The sequence below is a fragment of the Falco punctatus genome (assembly GCF_963210335.1).
Source record: "Falco punctatus genome assembly, chromosome: 3".
NCBI lineage: Eukaryota > Metazoa > Chordata > Aves > Falconiformes > Falconidae > Falco > Falco punctatus.
In genome coordinates, this window is record NC_137582.1 from 41,902,113 (window position 1) to 41,922,095 (window position 19,983).

A 19,983-nucleotide genomic window follows, 5' to 3' on the forward strand; every position below is an offset into this window, starting at 1 on the left:
TAGCTTTTCTTGCAGCAGTCTTTTCTTAAGCCGAATGTCTCTAAGGCTGAAATAACATGGTATAAGTGCAAACCTTTCTTCTTTGATATTTTCAGTGTTTTCAGCATAGCCAACTTCATAGGCACAGCATAGCAAGTGACTTAGAGTAGCATTGCAGTGACAGTGTATACGAGAGGTACACTTTGGGATAGGCAGCCTATTTTTGCTTGGTTTTTTTGGGTTTATTTTCCTGGTTTTTTTTTTGGTGATGTTAGAATTGGATCCTGTGAAAATGATCGTTAACGTTTTAGAATATGGCCACAAACGGAAAATACAAAGCATAAAGCAGCTTTGCTGTTTAAGCTGGGGAATGATATCTGTTTCGATGCAAATGATATGTAATATCATCTGTATTGGCAGATCATGTAATAAATCTGTAAGAGAAAAGTGAAAATGTAATGCTTTTCATCTCGCATTGAGAAGTCGCTGGACATACTTGTGTTTAATGTGACTTTCAGCATTTTTAAATGGAGTGGTAAGCTAGACCATTTTAGTTTGCATGGTAGGCATGTAAAATTATGCTTTAATTATGCTTCTCTAAAAATTTGTCTCTTAGATCTGTGGAATCTGCTTGTGAAAATATTGACAAATGTATTCTATATAAAGATCAAGGGAGGCTACTGGAGTAGTTTTGCTGCTTTGTTTATTGTTTTGAGTCAAGCACTGGATCTGAGAGACTTTTTAAAGTCATGGTAACACTAATACATTTTGAAAGGAAGTGATTTAAAGATTTGAACTGTACATTATTATCTGAACTGCAATAATGCCTAAAGCATTGTTTTTTCCTGAGCAAATAACCACATTAAAGAAAAAACCCTAAAGCATGTATAGATAGGCTTGGTTGTGTGTGCATGAAGAAAAGAAGGAAGTGAACTGATTTCCTGACCTAAAAGCTTTTGAGAAGTCTGCTTGGCTTCTGCTTACAACTCCTCTCAGTTTTGTGTCCTCAGCCTCAACAGAATGGTTAAACCTTATTTTTTGGGGGGTAGCTTCTCTGTGGGTGAATTTAGACAGTATGAGGTAAATACACCTTTATGAATGGGAGCAATGTTTCTTTGAAAGCTGCCTTATGCCTGTCCATTGCTACCCCATCACAGTGCTGGGACATGAGAGGAACAGGGGAGAGCTGAGACATGTTCCCCACTGAAACCTCTGCCTGTCAGCTTTGTTCTGTGGGGAAATCAAAACCTGCTATATACCCTAGAGAAATACCCAGCTGCTTATTCTCCAGTGATAGCGTAGCTCAGCTTCCCAAGGAAAAGTTCTGTCATTAGGACTAGAGAGGATGCTAAGGTACCATAGTATGGTTATATTTCTTTTGCTTGCAAAATCTCAGGTGGGAACCCTGTGGCTACATTTCCACCCCCCACCCCCGCCCCCCCCTGCCCCCGTAGTTCTCTAAACTTCCTCACACATAGAGACACAGTCAGGATCATATATGAAGTTCATCTTGCCATTTCTGTTAAAGCTCACTTCTCAGGTTGTAGGCAAGTAACCTATAAACACAGGACATTTATTGCAAATTCACATGAATGTTTTCTTTTTTTGTTGTTTTCATTCTCCCTTGTGCTGTTCTTTCAGAATGAGTGTTGTTCAGCAGGTAGGACACTGAGTTATTGCTTTGATGAAGTAAATTATTCTCCTGGACTTCCCACTCTAATCCATGACTGTGGGGGATTAATTTTGTCTTTTGTATCTCTTTCCCAATCAATAACCTCATGTTAATGACAATAAAGTTTTTGGAGTAAAAATCTGAAACCTACAGACAGAAAACAATTATATTTCTTATGTCACTAAAAAATGTCCTGCAAAATCTACTAAAATCACCATACTACTTTGACAGGAAAAAATATGCATATGTGCATATGTATATATGTATATATTTATATATACACAGATACACACACACACCCCGCTCCAGAATGCATACTGTAGCTTTTGCAGGATTTTGCAAATTCTAAACTTCCATTGAAAATAGAATAAAGGTAAAATTCTGCTTGCCTGACACATGTATGAAATGAACAGTTGTACTATGGTGATGTGCTGCCAAGATCTGAACAATGGAGTCTTTCAGAAATGCTCCTCCTCATCCAGTGATAGACTGTGTGTGGTGACATGTGTGTGCACACAGAGGAGATGAGAGGGACTGAGCAATACATGCCTTTGTTTTTACTTTTTAAACCAAAGTGGATTTTTCAGAACCCAGAAGCCAGACAGGCTGTTGTAGCCCACAAATGTTGTGTACTTTCTGTTCATCTAGGCACAATATGATGTTTGAGGCTTTAATTGGTGCTAACATCACTAATATAAAAAGGCACAGTCGGAGGATTAATGTATGCATTTGAGGATGCCATAGGGACATCCCACATGCAAAACGTATTGCAGTTGTGATTTGATAGGATTAGAGGAGGAAAAGGACATTCAAAGTATTTTTATGACCTCTGTCTCTGTGTATTTTTATAGTGTGTGTAGATTAAAAAAAAATATTTGGCAATGAAGTTATTTCATGCATCTGACAGGGATTTTTGGACCCGTAGAGGATTCAGTCTATCTTATTGTAGTCGTAGAGACTTTGCTGCAGTAAGCTCTGTGTAAAACTTAGTTCTGTTGAAGAAGAATCTCCCATGAATGGAAGCAATAGACAATATTATCATTTTGTCAAATGTTGTCAAAATGGCAGCATTCATTGCAACCTGTCCCAGGATAAACTTTTCAGCGGAGAAGAATGACATTGATTAATCTTACTTCACTTTGGTAAGTAAATTCCATGTGCAATTCAGTTACTGTTGCTTGGACTCCCTTTCTTTCTCCTATCCAACGTCTTTGCCGTGATGGACATTTGTGGCTAAGCCTGGCTATCTATAGCCAGCTGCAGTTTCAGAACTGGACAGCCTTGCCAGTGTGATGTTGTGCCTGAGATAATGTGCCATACTGAGGACATACTCAGTGAGGCAGAGAAGCTCCTCAGGTACAAAACTTCAAAGGAATTAAAATAACCATGGCTGGATATCAGGGGGGCAAATGGGCACTTAACTAACTGCGTCCAAACCATTATATATTTACTTATGTACAGTCTATGTCAGAGGTAGGACTACAGTCTGAAAGACCGGGTTTGGGAGGGCTGGGAAAGGCGGTCCCTCATCACTGAAGAGAAGGTGCACCCAGAGGAAGAGGTCTGCTTGCTAATGCAGGTTCCTCCCCACAACACTGAGTTCTTCAAAGGAAAGGGAAGCTTTAAAAAATTTGCAGTCTTTGGTCTCTGAAATTGTCTTGTTTAAATGTCATGTAGTTTTAGTAGACTAACCTTTGGTTTGAAGACTCAAGATCCTACATCACAGCAGCAGCAAGCTTTGACAATCTTCTGGGGAAAAACTTTTGCAAGGTGTGGTCTGAGTTGTTTGTGTTGAATGTCGTGAGCAGTTCTCAGATGGCCCTAGTTCAGCTAGGAGTGGGTGACCTGTAGATGCTCTTTCCTAGAGAGACCCACATTTCCAGAGAAGTGTACTCAGTGACTTGCCAGTGTTGAATATGCATGGCTAATGCAGTAAGCCTGAGTGGCAAAATGTTTCATTTCAGTGAAAACCAATCAGAAAAGAATCAGATGAATGTTGCAGCCCATATGTCTATATTAACAATATTTTCCTCATCTTATCTTCTGAAGATGGTTTATTGTTTGGGGTAGACCTGTAACTTGTAGAATGTACATGATCTCTATTTTATCATGGGAAAGGAGATATTACTGTTATTTTATAGTATGGTTTTTTATGACTTAAGAAATATTGAAGGCAACTTGAAAATCTAAGCACCAATCAAGGTTATGGCTAGGAGGTTAAAGGACAAATCCTGGATTTCCTAAAGTGCAATTTAAAAAAACATCTGGATTATCATGTGGCCTGCCTCTGCATCACAGTACTTCAGCATATCCCCTGACAAAAATGTTTGTTACTTCTGTTGCTGAAACTTCTCAGCTGTTGCATCAGTGCAGCTCCCTAGATCAAGATCCTAGATCATGGCCCAAAGAGGGAAGACCAAAAAGAGCTAGCTGAAATGCCAAGCAGGGGGCTGAAAGGAAGGTGCTCCTGCATCATCTACATGTTTCAGAACCTTTTTCATCCAGTCACCCAGAAGCTGGTAACCTTCTGACCTGAGCAGAAATAATTATGGAACAGTTCTCCATATAATTTTTTATTTGTAAAATGGGTTCAGTTTTGATGACCCCCTGGTTGAATCTGTTTCCAGTTTAGGTTCCTTTCCATATCATCCAGTCTTGGTGGCATGTTTGGGAATCAGGAACCTCTTGATTCCTGGACATTGGCATGCATAGTTGTGAGGGCTGTGACCAGAATTTCAAGGGTCCAGGACCCTGGAGCAACCTGCCAGGGTGACTCTTGGAGGTGGCTCTCTCTTCACTGCCACAGCCAGATTTTTTCAAGAACCTTATTTTGAAGTTTCAAAATCTTTTACTTGCCATGCTCTGTCTTCAGTCCTATTTGGAAGTCCAAATCGGTTTATTGTGCTTGGTGCCCGATTTGTGATAGTGGCCGTTCTAAGTGCTGAGGAGAATGCTGCAGAGCGTCTTAAAATGGCAATTGCAGAGCTTGTCTGCTTGCAGGTTTCCTCCTGCCCTGGACCAGGCATATAGGGGCTCTCTGTTTTCTGAAAAATCCAGGATGTTACATGTTGTCTGCAGGTTATATTAAAAAAAAAAAAAAAAATTGAAGTCTGAAGAGCATACAGTAATTTTACAATATTTTTGAAATTGTCGACAGAATTCCCCCTCTAATGGAACACAGTACACACTGCTATTTTTATCTTTACTGTACATATTTCTGCTTACAAAGAAAACCCTTTGAACTTACCAGGTGTACAAAATACACTGTCTGGGTAGTGCTTCTAAGCCTAAGCAGTTGCTGCATTTTGCCTGTTTCAGTGGTGGAACTGAAGCTGAATGCATGCAGCATAAGTATTTTTTCTGAATACTGAAATGAATGGATTAGGTCACTCTTTTACTCCTTTTGTGTTTCTGCTGTAAACTTTGTAGAGATCTGAGTTTGCTGTAGTTGTTTGAATCAATTTTCCAAGCAAATACTTGTAGAACAAACTTCATCATACTGGATGGAGGTTGGTTGTTGTGGTTCCCCCCCCCCATCCTCAGAACATGGATTTTGCAAATAACAGTTACAGTGGGATTTATCTAACCACTTTTACTGCTAAGGAGCAGAGTTACAATGTTTGATGGAGCATTTTAGTCATACAGAGAATTGTTTACAATCAGTCCAGAAAGGAACATGGCTGGAATAAATTTAAATAGTGAACACAGTTCTGGAAACCGTTGTGCAAAAAGACTTCGAGAAATCTAACTATTTGAAACTGCAGTTTCATAAAAACTAAAAGTGTGTTTAAGAAAAAGTAACTTAAGAGTGATAAATCTGTTTAATCAGTTTGTAGTCTGGAAGCAATTTTTCCTACAAGCAGTTTACCTTTTTTGCTAGCTTCTGTGATTTTTTCCCCTGCAATATAGTTCTCAGGTAGCAGCCCCTTTTTACTCATGAGAATGTTCTTTTTCTTCTTTCTCTTAATTCAAAACTTAAGATGAACATGTACAAGTTACTTTGGTCGAATTGGGCAGATTTAGTGATTTTTTTTTTTTTTTTTTGCTTATTTTGACTGTGAGATATAGAATCATAGAATCACAGAATGGTCTTGGTTGGAAGGGTTGTCTAGTCCCAACCCCCCTGCCATGGGCAGGGACACATTCCACCAGACCAGGTTGCTCAAAGCCCCATCCAGCCTGGCCTTGAACACTTCCAGGGATGGGGCATTCACAGCTTCTCTGGGTAACATGTTCCGGTGGCTCACCACACTCACAGTAATGAATTTCTTCTTAATATCTAATGTAAATCTTCCCTCTTTCAATTTAAAGCCATTAGCCCCAACACTTGTAAAATGTCCCTCTCCAGCTTTCTTATAAGCCCCCTTTAGGTACTGGAAGGCTGCTATGAGGTCTCCCTGGAGCCTTCATTTCTCCAGGCTGAAAACTCCAACTCTCTCAGCCTGGCTTAACAGGAGAGGTGCTCCAGCCCTCTGATTTTCTTCATGGCCCTCCTCTGGACTCTCTTTCAAAATAGAATTTAAATTTTAATATTAAAAGATCAAATGTTCTGAATAAGGCAGGAGTCTTGCAGGAAATATGGTATATGTGGTCTGCTGGTGTCAGTATGTACAACAGGGGCAAGTCCACGCCGTATACACAGAAAAAAACATAATTCTGTCAATCTCTAAAATAGGAATATTATTTTCTTAACTTTGATTGTTTTTTCAAACTCAGTTTTAGTCTGATGGTAACTATGTTGGAATGTTGTTCTTTTTCTTTTGTTTCTTACACAGTTTTTATCCTTTGTTTTTTCTGTTTGCTTACCATTAACTGTATTTTTTCTATTTATGTATTAAAATTTGTTTTGATTGAAACGAAACATTACCAAATATGAAAAATACTGTCAAAGTCAAGTATGCTTTACATCCAAAATACCAAAGCAGTGTACGCTTTGGTCCATAATTTGACAGAAAATGTAGAGAAAGGCAGTAATTTTCTTATCAATATGTTACTTATGCAGAAGTTGCTGCCTTTGAAGGTTGCAAAAAGGGGCTCTGAAGGTTTTAGGTTACAAAACTCCCTGCTTTAAGAAGGGTCTTTTGTTTTACATGTAAATAGCTAATGAAACATTTGTTTTATTGATGAATGACCCTGACCTTTTATTTCCTCAGCCATCATGTACGTAATGGGAGCACTCGGTCCTGCAGCTGGATACTTGCTAGGAGGACTTCTTATTGGTTTCTATGTTGATCCTAGGACAACCGTTTATATTGACCAGAGTGATCCCCGATTCATTGGAAACTGGTAAGGATCAAGCGTTTTTCAAAACTACTCTCTAAATTGCCAGTAGGGAGCTGAGACAGGTGGGGAAATCACACCCCTTGAGGGCTTCTTTAAGACTGTAGAAGGAGGCCAAGGAAGAGGAGGTTTCTGTTGATGGCTGCACAGTAGCCTCTGTCAGAGAAGAAACAGAAGCGCATGGGCATATGGTGTGGAAAACTCCCTACTTTGTGCTGCTGCAGGACTGTCTCCTCTGTCCACTGTGGGTGTGTTCAGCACAGGGATGGCAGGACAGGGTATTGGTATTGCAGGAGGCTATAAAGGATCACTGCTGCCCAGGGCCAAGCCCTTCTTCCTGGAAGGTGGATTAATCCCTTCTTTGGTTTTTCAGAGCAGGCAGCATCAAATGCTGAGCTCTACTGCCCAGATGAGAAACAGTAGACTTCATTTACCCTGGTCCAGGAGAAGGAGATAGGATGGGGTCAGAACGTGGCCTTTCCTGTCTTGTTTCTCAGGGTGATGGCTTGTGTTTAGGCAGCAGATGTTGTAAACAGTCACATTATTCTGTAGTAAATAGTAGGCTTCCAGCAGCACTGAGATGTAACAGCCAGAATTGCTAGCTGATGTCTTCGGGCAGCCTTTGAGATGTGGCCTCCTTGGAGATTTCTCTTTGAGGAAGCGGGTCTTGAGGAGGCTTTAACTGTTTTTCTCACATAATTCATAAATCTGCCAGAAAAAAATCAAATTAATTATCCCAGGAGGAGACCTCTACTCTGTCGGAGTAGCGTGCAGTGTCAGTTCTCATGCACTGGGTTAGTGTTTGTCACTGCACCATTGCAGTCAGACCTACCTGTTTCTGTTCATCCTGTGGTGATCTCTCGTGACAGTTTGATGTGAAAAATACTTTATTCAGAGCATTCTTAAACCTTTGAAGATTTATTCCCGCCTTATTTGTCTTACTTAGTCCAAAAGCATTGCTGCACAGGACTGTCTAGCTGAATTTTCAGCAAAAGAAAGGCAAACCTGAGTGCTCCATCAACATTTGACCTTGGGGTTAATGACTCTATGCTCTCATGTATATACTGACTTACCTCACAGGAAAGATTTGTCCTGTGAATGTGCTGCAATGTAAAAAAAGTGCTTTGACTATTCTTGAATAAAAAATTTGAAATCGAAGCAAAATATTATACATTCTTTGTAAAACTCTTATGTTTCATGTGTTTTTAAGGACATTTCAGAACCGGTAATCAGCATCTGATCAGTACCTTTCAACAGAAATAGAGAACAGCCCATAAATACATTTGTTAATTGAAGTCAATGGGGTTATACAAATCTGAAGTAAGCTTTTGACTTTATAATGCAACCACTGAGATGACTGCCTTATCATGTGGGCATACCTGTGTGAGATTTAACTTAAACAGCTCTGGTGGAGGTAAAATAACCAAAGCAGTGTGGACATACCAGTTTGCTGCTTCTCAGGCCGTTTAAGCCAGGCTCTGCCACCGCAGATGGCCACTACTGGTTGTTTAAAGCTAGCTTGGATATACGAGCAATGTTGTCATAGCCAAACGTGTAAGTTAAGACTGGGCAAAAAAATGCCTGTCCTTGCTCATGAATTACAAGTTTAACTACCCTTCCTCAAAAGAGAGGGTGGCAGGGATGAATGCCCAGTGACAGGGATAGATTCCCGGCATATTGTGGGGACGGTGTAACCAGTGAGCTCCATGGCAAAAATGGTGAGAAGTCACCTATTATGACCATTTCTGTGGGCAGGCTTTGAGAACATCTACTGTGCCAGGCCTTGCAGGCAGTACAGGGAAAAAAGCCTAGTTTGTGCATTCAGAAGATTTTATGTCAAATTGCTAAATAGATTTTATATATCTTCATCTTGGTGATTTCAACTTTGCACAGGGGTGCCAGCACAGGTGATGTAAAAATGACTATAAAGCAAGGGCAGGAAATCAGCTGTCATAGGATCTCAGCAGGCGAGTCATATTCTAGTCAGCATATTACTCTGTCATTTTTGGCTGTCTCCATTTTTTCTGTCTTAAATTTCTAAAGTATCCCCTGCTGCCAGATCTCTGGTAGTATGTTTCACAATCTGTGGTGGCCTGTCATAAAAGTTTGGTGCTGTTCACAGTATCTGCACCTCATTCTTTTTTCTCTTTCTGAAGCTTTGTGAATCCATTAAAATGAAGACTCCCATAGTGTGAGGACTGATCCTTTGTCCCTTGCTACTCACTGACTGCTCAGTTGCAGAGAACTCTGGAAGTATAGACTTTCATTCCACTGAAATCTATTTTCTGGGACCATGACATTTTCTCCTTGCAGGGAAGTGCTGCGTAGCCAAGTTTATTTTTATTTATGTAATTTAACAATTTGAAATGTAAGAGTAGTCTTGCACTTACTTCAGCTGACATGTTTTTTAAAAGTAGGGTACAGCTGAGATCAGTTAATGGGCAGTCATATCTGAGATTTCTCAGCCTTGTCTCCTTTGAAATGAATTAGTGTCTTTGATTCCCATCTTGCCTTTATTATAGCTGTAAGGTTTTTAATGCGATTTATCTCAGTGACCCTGTAAAAAATTCCGTTATTAAAGGAGGGAATGATTACAGACAAAATAGTGAGTACAACAACTGTGATACATGGTAATAAAAATGGCAGTAAAGATTACTTTTTACCTAAGCTGTTAGTTTCTAAGAATCATATTGCATATATGCCGGACAGGTAATTTGATTATCTCTTGTAAAACCTGATAAACAAAGTAAATGTTTTTTTCTGAGGGTTATTTCTGACCTGATTCTTCCTGGAGTTTCACAGAACTTGGGTTTGCGCTCCTGGGTTTTGCACACCTGGGTTTTTTGTAGGTACATTAGAGGCCAGCTGTCTGTGCCAGCCCATCAAATGTTTAAAACTGCTTTTTATTCAAACGTGGTAACTGTAGGGATATCTGTTAGAAATCATCCATCATGTTGTTGTCTCTAAGAACTGTTAACGTGCTATATAGCAATCTCATTAGTAGTGGAGTAGCCCTTGGCGGTCTGTCAGGTGCTTTGAATCAAATTTTCTTTTGCTGACATTTTACTGAGTGTTTGCCTAGTTCTGAATATGTTTAATGCTTGGATCTTCCTGTATAGTCTTTCATCGGCATTCCACACAAGAAGTTTAAAGGAATTCCTCCAGCACTGTCTGGTCCTTCCTTAGCTTTAATTGCTTTTATTTGAGGTTCTAGGGCTTGTGCAGCAGATGCCTTTGAGGTATTCTCCTGCATATTTTCTTTGACTTTAAAAGACAGAGAATCAAGGGCTTTTTAATTAATACAGATCCTGTTCTGACCTCTCTTTTCCCATTGTAGGTGTCCTTATTATTTTTGATACTCTCTTTTGTCTGTTTTCCAATTCTTTGATATTTTTCCAGGAAGATGTGAAGTGTAGACAGTGCAGATAATTGCATCCAGTGCTGCATTTGTGACATCTCCAGCACTCGGTATGCTACCATGATGGTCCCTTTGGATTTGGATTTCATCTAGTGCTACATCACAAGCCTTGTCTCCTTTGCTGTTTTTCTGCTGAGTGGGTGGTTTCAGGTTTCTGTGTATTATTGCCACAGATCATTTCTTTGATCAGTGCCTGTGCAGCTTCTGACTTTGAGACCCTGAAAGGGATGTTACTACATTTTTATAGTTTACTGATTTATTCCTTGTCTGATAGTGCTGACTAATCCTGCTAAAAGTATGCTTTCTAATCCATTTATGTTATCAGCTAAAATGAATGGAGGACTTTGTGTTTACATAATATCAAAACTAGTCAAAACTTTCAGCCGCTTAGATTTGCCTCACAAAAGCTTCCCATACAATCTTTCTAACAAAAATGGTGTTACATGTGGCTGTTTGTTTGGTGTTTGCCCTTGAATAACCACTTACCACACAAACCATCACACATCCATATGGATTTGCCTTCATTTAAAAACACAGTTTGCAAAGTCTTTGAATTACAAATATGAGGCCAAATGGTTTTGTTTCTGGTGCAAGTAATCCTGTCTACTCAATGCTTTTAAATGTTTCAAGTTTGAGCGAATATATAATAAGTACCTTCCTGTTATAGCTTCCTTTTTTAAGTGTAAAGGTTGTATGAAAAATGTAAAAATTGTTCTTGTATTGGATTTTGTCATGGTTTAACCCCAGGTGGTGGCTAAGCACTATGCAGCTGCTTGCTCACCCCTGAGACAGAATCAGAAGAGGAAAAGTGAGAAAACCTGTGGGTTGAGATAAAGACAGTTTAATCAAGCAAAAGCCAGATGTGCAAGCAAAGCAAAAGAAGGATTTCATTCACCACCTCCAACTGGCAGGACAGTATTCAACCATCTCCTTGAAAGCTGGGCTCCATCACACGCCATGGCTACTTGGGAAGACAAATGCCATAACACGAAGTGTCCCCCCTTTTCCTCCTTCTTCCCCCAGCTCCATATGCTGAGCATGACACCACATGGTATGGGATACACCTTCGGTCAGTTGGGGACAGCTGTCCTGGCTGTGTCCCCTCCCAGCTTCTTGTGCCCCCCCAGCCTGCTCGCTGGTGGTGGGGGGTGGGGTGAGGGGCAGAAAAGGCCTCGACTGTGTAACCGCTGCTCAGCGACAGCTGAAACATCCCCGCGTGATCAACAGTTTCCAGCACAAATCCAACACATAGCCCCGTAACAGCTACTGTGAAGAAAATTAACCCTATTCCAGCCAAAATCAGCATAGGTTTGCATGGCAAGGTTTTGGTAGTGGGGAGGCTACAGGGGTGGCTTCTCTCAGAAGCTGCTGGAAGCTTCCCCTATGTCTGATGGAGCCAGTGCCAGCCAGCTCCAAGACAAACCCGCCACTGGCCCATCAGCAGTGGTGGCAGTGCCTCTGGGATAACATATTTAAGTGGGGAAAGCTGCTGTGCAACAGCCACTGCAGCCAGAGAGGAGAGGGAGAACATGTGAGAGAAATGACCCTGCAGACACCCAGGTCAGTGCAGAAGGAGGCAGGAGGGGCTCCAAGGCTGGAGCAGAGGTTCCCCTGCAGCCCATGGTGAAGCCCATGGTGAGGCAGGCTGTCCTGCAGCACATGGAGGTCCATGGTGGGGCAGATCTCCACCTGCAGCCCATGGAGGACCCCACACCAGAGCATGTGGGTGCCCAGTGGAGGCTGTGACCCTGTGGGAAGCCTGCGCTGGAGCAGGGTCCTGGCAGGGCCTGTGGCCCCATGGAGAGAGGAGCCCAGGCTGGAGCAGGTCTGCTGGCCGGGCTTGTAACAGGACCCACGCTGGAGCAGTCTGTGCCTGAAGGACTACAACCCTGTGGAAGGGACCCACGCTGGAGCAGTGTGTGAAGAACTGCAGCCCATGGGAAGGACTCAGGTTGGAGAAGTTTGTGGAGGACTGTCTCCCGTGGGAGGGACCCCACACTGGAGCAGGGGGGAGTGTGAGGAGCCTCCCCCTGAGGAGGAAGGAGCAGCAGAGACAGCATGTGAGGGACTGACCGTAACCCCCATTCCCCGTCCCCCTGCGCTGCTGGTGGGGAGGAGGGGGAGAAATCGGGAGGGAAGTTGTGCCTGGGAAGAAGGGAGGGGTGGGGGGAAGGTGTGTTTAACATTTGGTTTTATTTTTCATTTTCTGATTTGATTGCTAACAAATTAAACTAATTTCCCCGAGTTCAGTCTGTTTTGCCCATGACAGTAATAGCTGAGGGATCTCCCTGTCCTTCTCTCGACCCAGGAGCCTTTTGTTGTATTTTCTGTCCCCTGTCCAGCTGAGGAGGGGAGCAACAGAGCGGCTTTGGGGGCACCTGGCATCCAGCCAGGGCCAACCCACCACAGTTCTGTAAATCATAATTTGAAAACAAAGAGCTTCAGTCTTTTGTTGCCATGGTTTGATATTGCAGTAGTGTGATTGACTTCACTGAAACTTCCAAACCCTGGTGTAGATTAGTGTGGTGGTTGACCTTGGGTGGCTGCTGGGTGCCCACCAAGCTGCTCTCTCACTCCCCCTCCTCAGCAGGATGGGGAGTAAATATGATGAAAAGCTTGTTGGTCAAGATGAGGACAGGGAGAACACTCACTAATTACCATCATGGGTAAAACAGACTTGACTTAGGGCAATTAATTTAATTTATTGCCAAATAACAACAGAGTAGGGCAGTAAGTATTAAAACCAAAACTACAAACACTTTCTGCCCACCCCTCCCTTCTTCCAAGGCTCAATTTCACTCCCAACTCTTCTACCTTCTCCTTCTGAGTGGTATAGGATGACGGGGAACGGGGGTTGCAGACAGTCCATAACACTCTGCTTTTTCTTCCTCCTCACACTTTTCCTCTGCTTCAGCATGGGGTCCGTCCCATGTGAGACAGTCTTTCATTAACTGCTCCAGCATGGGTCCTTTCCACAGGGTGCAGTCCTTCAGGAACAGTCTGCGTGGGTCCCCCATGGGTCACAGGTCCTGCAGAAGACCTGCTGCTGTGTGGGCTCTTCTCCACAGGCTGCAGTTCCTGCAAGGACCCTGCTGCAGCATGGGTTCTCCCTGGGCTGCAGGTGGAGATCTGCTCCACTGTGGTCCTCCATGGGCTGCAGGGCAGCAACCTGCATTACCACGGCCTTACCCTGGCCCTGCAGGAGACTTTCTGCCCTGGTTCCTGGAGCAGCTCCTCCCTTTCCCTCTTCTGTCACTTTGGTGTCTGCAGGGCTGTTTTTCTCATGTTTTCTCACTCGCTTCACACAGCTGCTGTGCAGCGTTTTTTACCCTTTCTTAAATAAGTTACCACAGAGGTGTCACCAGCATTGCTGATGGGCTCAGCATTGGGCGATGGTGGATCTGTTTTGGAGCTCGCTGGAGCTGGCTCTGTCTGACGTGGGGGCAGCTCATGGTGTCTTCTCACAGAAGCACCCATGCAGCCCCCACCCCGCTACCAAAACCTTGCCACGTAAACCCAGTACAAGTAGATTAGCATATAGTGAGAATCCCATTTTCGGTACCTGGGAAGAACTCTGTGGGTGAATTCTGAGGTTGTCCTTTGTGGAAGCATCTATGTGAGTTTATCCATATTTCCCCATAGTCTTTCGTTGCAAGATGAACTTAAAAGGAGAACTTTATCTAGATACTCTATTATCAGCCTTCCGACTGCAGAGGTTAACTCTAGAGTATTTTTTAGTAAGGCCCCTTTGCCCATTTGTGTTGCTGTGGTAAAGTTCATTAAGCTTCTTGGCCTCAGGGAGGATAACTGTATGCATGCAGCCTAATGGGCACTTTTCTGGCACCCCATACATCGCTCCTTCTCCGCATATATCCCAAGTCATTCTGTGTGGGCCAGGGGTCATTGCAGGGTTGTTTGTATCCCATTCTTATAAGACAGAGGGAGAGAAGAGGGAATTCTTTGTGAAGGGCTATTTCAGGTTGTGGTCACGGAACGGAGCTGCAGAATTTTAGGCATAAACCCTGGTGTGAACTGCAACACATCAGTTGTTTACCAGCTGTTTGGCAGCTCTTCATTGGGAATGGAGAGAATTGGAGAGTCAGGGCAGTGAGAGGTAGGTGCTGGAAAGCAGAACAGACTTAGCACTGATGTATACATCTGGACATTTTATTTTCTTATGCCATGGATAACTTTTTTCATGTTTTCCAGAGGAATACTGTATTATCTGAGAAAGACAAAGTAAAAGTACTTCTCAGCACTCAGTACTGAATAATTACCAAAAGTGAAAATTTGCAGGAACTCAGAGCTGATGCTATTTCATAATATGTGGTGGGTTCTGGATAAATACCTTTATCAGTAGGCATGCCAACAGAAACATTTTCTAATTAAGGATTTTAGTGCAGCAAAGGCTTTCCCCTACTCCAGTCCTTTACTCTTAAAGTCAGTGTTCCCTATTTTGCAAATATCTCTTTCCAGCCGGTACAGCCTTTAATAATCACTTTGGGTTTTTTATTTCATGTAATGCATTTGCTTCCATTTCTGTTCTTGTCTTCTGGTATTAGGTGGAGTGGATTTCTCCTTTGTGCCATTGCAATGCTCCTTGTGATATTTCCCATGTTTACCTTTCCGAAAAAGCTCCCTCCTCGACATAAAAAAAAGAAAAAGAAGATGAACTCTGATGATGTTTCAAGTGATGATGAAGTGATGAAAGAGAAAACAAATAGCAAAATACAAGCAGACAGTGCAGTTCCTGCCTCTATGGGATTTGGAAAGAATGTTAAAGGTGAAATTTGTTTTTAATTTTTAAATGCTTTAAATTTTGTATACAGGGCGATCTAGGATTGTATGAGTGTAATTAAAGGCAGAGTTTTGACATCCTGTATTTTATATTATGTTTTGCTATGGAGATTTTAGTAGATGGTTATCTTCTGAATTACAAAATTCAGTGATGAGTGTAAGACATCCATTTACTTAAATTATTGAGGTGTTTAATGTGCACCTGTAAAAAACAGGTAGCCTATTTCCTGTAGTTATAGGACCTCTATTACCAGACATATTTGTGCACCTTACAGTTTGTAACTGTCACACTTGCTTTAAGCTGTCCTTCGTAGAATAAAGTGCTTTTCTAAAATGTAAATTAAACAAGTAAAAAGAATACTAGGATGTGAGTTCAATTACATTCATATATTTGGGTAAGGTAATTGAGAAAGGTTATTTGTTTCATACGCCTTCCTGGCTGTTTATGCTGCAAGCTATTTATTTTCAGAAGGTTAGGATGAATAAAACCTATGCTAATTTTGAAACAAGAGGTCAAAAGATTGACATGTAATAGAGATTTTTATTTTATTCAAGAAGTAAACTATTAATGTGAAATCTAACAGTAAGTAGTAATCATTGGTAAAATTCCATGGGAAGGAGGGCAGTGTTGTTAAAGAAGCATATACATTGAAATTGACAACATAGGCTTAACAGTATTGTAATATTGAATGGCAATGGATGAGAATGAATGTGCCTTAATGCTGTTGTGTCGTTCATGGATTCCATGATACGAATGCTGGCTGTGCCGTTTTGTGGTATCCTGATGAATGCAATGAGACTAGGAGAAACCATGAAATGTCATTGGTAACATCAGATGTGATATGTTTGTTGACATGAACATTAGAATTACTTTTTTATTGGCTATCAGTCCAGAATATAATGACTGGCAGATTTTTTAGTGACACATTTATGATTGCTCTTTATATTCAGTAGACAAGGCTTAATCAAAACCAGTGCACTGGTTTTAAACTAAAACCGATGTAATTTTAAGTCATGTTTGCCCATATACATATTGATTTGCTCTACTTTGTACTTACACCTCTAGTCTCAGCATGCCTAAAGTTACTGTTAATTTCTATGGAAGTAAAGAAAAACCAGGAGACTGGAATTTGCTTGTGGTGGTTTTATTAGCTTACAAAACAGCATCTTAATCAAGACACAGAGCAAGCAAGGTAAACCTGCAGTATCAGATCTTTCAGAACTGTGCTCTCTCTTTATTTGCAAAGTAGCTAAAAAAGTGGTGAAGAAGCAAGAAAAGCATGTTGTCTGCTTCCTTCTTTGACGACTCTATTCCCTGTATTTGTGAGTCCACATACATAATGTTTTCTCCTAAATCTATACAGCTAGCTGTGGGGTTTTTTGGCTTTCAAACCTACTGGCCTCTGATTAGCAGAAATGGTTTGGGACAACTTCTGTCAAATTTTTTTCACTAACTTACAAAGTGGGAAAGGGGAGTTCAGCCTTTGCTGGGCTCCTTTCTTACCACTGAAGGCAATGTCACAGCAGAGGGACTGCTTCATTCTGTAGGTGTGCCTGGAAAAGCTACAGGTATTCAGACACTGTGTCTGGATGAGTTTGCTAATGCTGGTTCTCTGTTTCTGTACATAATTTCACCTTCCAGGTCATGTTGTGTCACTATAGGCACAGCAGATACACAGAAAACAAGTATTCTGTTAGGAGAGTGTTTCTTAGTACTTTTTTTTCCACAGAAATGAAAACTTCTGTATATCTCATTTTAGCATTTGTTTCTTTGATATGTATCTGCCTAAATGTGTACCAAACCTTCTACAAAATCCTATATTAATATATTATCAGAGCTACCGAAGTAGAGCTTTTCATATACAAAGCTTTTCATTTTCCATTTTCTTCAGAGTAGAAATTTTACCATGTGGAACAGGGAAAAGCAGCATTATATTCCACATATCAGAAAGATACCAAGTGAGTCAAGATAACACAGAGCAAAGTATTTTGCTATAAGCTGATAATAGCTTCCCCGTTAGGTGTCATTTACCCTAGCAAAGAGGGCCTGCAGCTGGAATGCACTATCATTTAATTATTTTTCAAGTTAAGTGGGCTTTATGGAATGAGATCATGCCTCAAGCTTCTCAGTTGAGATAATTTTGCTTATAATGGGAAAGAAAAAAGAATTGCCTGTGTCTAAGTCATTTAGTGTTGCTTGTTCTGAGAGGCAATGTACATTTTATACTTCCCACTGAATTTCAGGGCTTCATCATTTTATGGCATGATGGCCAGAAACTCCACTTAGGCAGTAGGCGGGAGACTGATGATTTAGTAGGTCATGTCTTCTGTTCTGTACTAATAAATATCAGTGATGTTGTAGTCTGCCATGATAGAGGTCCCTGCCATTAAGTCTGTAAAATCCCTGCAGCTTTGCAAGGAAAGTCTCAGGAAAGAAACTGTTTTGATCTTTTGATACAATGTCATCTTACCTGGGAAGCCTAGCAAAATTATTCTTGTCCTGCTGTAACTTGTCCTAATTTCATGGAAGTTACTTCTCTAGATAAATGAAAAGGAATCAAAAAGGCATGACAGGGTGGGGGTCCGTTTTCCTGCAACGGCTGCCAGTATTGGCTGAAGAAATAAACCAAAACTGCCTCCATCTGCAAGTGGCCTCCAACTTCTTATTCTGGCCCACGGTAAAGCTGAGATCAGATAAAAATGCAGATACATCTTTGCTTTTTCTCATGTTTTGAGATGCAAGGGCTTGGAATTCAGTCTTTTCTTACTTACTTTGCAAGCAAAAAATGTAAGAGGGAGAATGCTTCTGAGGCAGTTGATGCTTGATGAATTGCAGAGTGACAAGACATTAAAAAAAAAGAAATAGCAAATGGAATTTGTCAAATGTTCTGTATCAAAAGTATTAAAAAAACCCATTAAATAGGTCACAAGAGGAAGAAAATTGGATGTAGTTTATTGGGAGAAAAAGAGGTAGTGTAGATAACATGAGCTAGGGGAGATTTATAATGAAGAAGCCATGGTTCAATCCCATACACGCAGGTAAGTCATTAACCTGAGCAGACAAAACCACTGTTTTCATTTATTACATGGATACCCTTAGGGTTTTGTTCAATGGAAATTGTATCTGCAATCCCTTTTATTTACCACTACAATGAAACTTAAATGCAATTGAATAAAGGAGCAGTGTAAAGAAAGAAAATGCATATATAACCTAAAATGTACAGATCTGAACGATGTTAATTAATTACAAGTATTTTGTGGTCTTTTTTTTTAAAAAAAAGTTTTGAGTTCAGTCCCTATATACAGCCCTTTGCTAGATGTGGAATATTCCTGTCTGCCTTTTCATGTCTACCAGCTGTCGTATGCCCTTCCCAGTCAGCCCCTGCTGGGGACGGAGACAGGATAATAACACTTGCTAGGGCATCAGCAAAGGTAAAAGAAACTCCCGAGGGGCTCGTGGCTGTAGGGTAAGCCAGCTGCAGTGCTTCCCCAAGGATGCGGACTGGCGTTTCTGCAATACCCAAAGTTTAGTTGGCAGGGATTGGAAGAGGAAGAGGAGAAGACAGTGGGCTGTGTGGGTGGGAATTTGGTGAGCGCTGTAAATGTCAGAGAGTTCAGCAGACCATGGGCTGGAGATCCTGCTGTGCCACTGACCTTGAGTGAGTCGCTCCCCCCTCGCCCTTTCTTAGGCCATCTTGAGGAGCTCAAAATAGAAAAGGTTGGCATGACCCCATGCAGCAATGAGCAGTGCTAGCTGGAGCCTCGAGGAGCAGCTCTAAACCACATTAACAAAAGTAATAATCAGATCAAAGTCGCTCTGAACCCTCCCTGCTCCTGATGGGGTATTAGGGGCTGTTCAGCAATCTGGCCGCCACCCAGGTACTTAAGGCATGTCCTGAAAATGCTTGAGGAATAGGGTTGAATGAGGTTATTTAAATGGTATGTGAGTAGATAAGGCAATGAAATACATTGCAAATGTTATTCTAGAATTTAGTGATTAGGTCCATGCAGGATATATTTGAAGTAGCTGTATGTGACTGAAAATGCTCATTTCCGTTCTGATAAACAAACCAGAAATTGTGTCTTGGATCTTGGCTCTGCTTTGTACTGTGTGAGAGCGGTAGCTGCCCCTGAGACCTGGGTGTGGAGACAGCTGCAGACTAGGATAGTGCTGTCTAGGCTCACAGCACCGGCAGAAAGCAGATCCTTTAGCTAGTATCTCCATAACCCTTACAAGGGGCTTCACTGGTGGACTACAAGAGCACAGTGCTGTAGACTGGAATGGTTTATTCCCCTGGTTATATTATTTTCATCGCCTTGGATGAGATGCACATAAACAGGGAAAAAAGAAAATATATTGTGATGAAAAAGGAGGTGAAGTAAGAATTGAGTTTTTATTGCAATTCTCTTTACAGTGCTTTAAGAGTTTTTTTTACAGCAGTATTTATTGATACTTGCATTGCTTGCAGATTTTTCCCATGCTTTTCCCTTACCATGAGTCAAGCAGTGGTCCAGCACACAAGTGAAAGAAAATTAACACTGACTGGAGCAAAAATACTGTCAAAGACCATGAAGGGAAGAAAATTGCCAGTAGAGTAGCAAACCAATCCAGCAAGGCAACTCTTAGTTGCCTATTAGGTTATTAAAAACAAACAAACCAACAAACCAACAAACAAACAAACAAACAAAAAAACAAAAAAAGAAAGATGAGGATGTTTAAGATTTGTACTACTACACGGAAGTGTAAAAACATGTTTGCAGCCATACTTAAAGATCATTTCAGTTTTAGGAATGTAATTGATAGAGGTTTTTGTGTTCAAATGACAAAATGAGGGAA

General features: G+C 41.3%; 1 protein-coding gene across 1 annotated transcript in view; it reads left to right on the forward strand.

Annotated features, from left to right (window-relative positions):
* The window catches only part of SLCO5A1 (solute carrier organic anion transporter family member 5A1), a 95,130-nt gene that overhangs the window by 39,442 nt on the left and 35,705 nt on the right, over positions 1–19,983 (forward strand). Inside the window, exons 4-5 of the mRNA XM_080378669.1 lie at positions 6,805–6,937; positions 14,912–15,132. Coding sequence (XP_080234795.1) covers positions 6,805–6,937; positions 14,912–15,132 — 354 coding nt within the window. The remainder of the gene's footprint in view (positions 1–6,804; positions 6,938–14,911; positions 15,133–19,983) is intronic.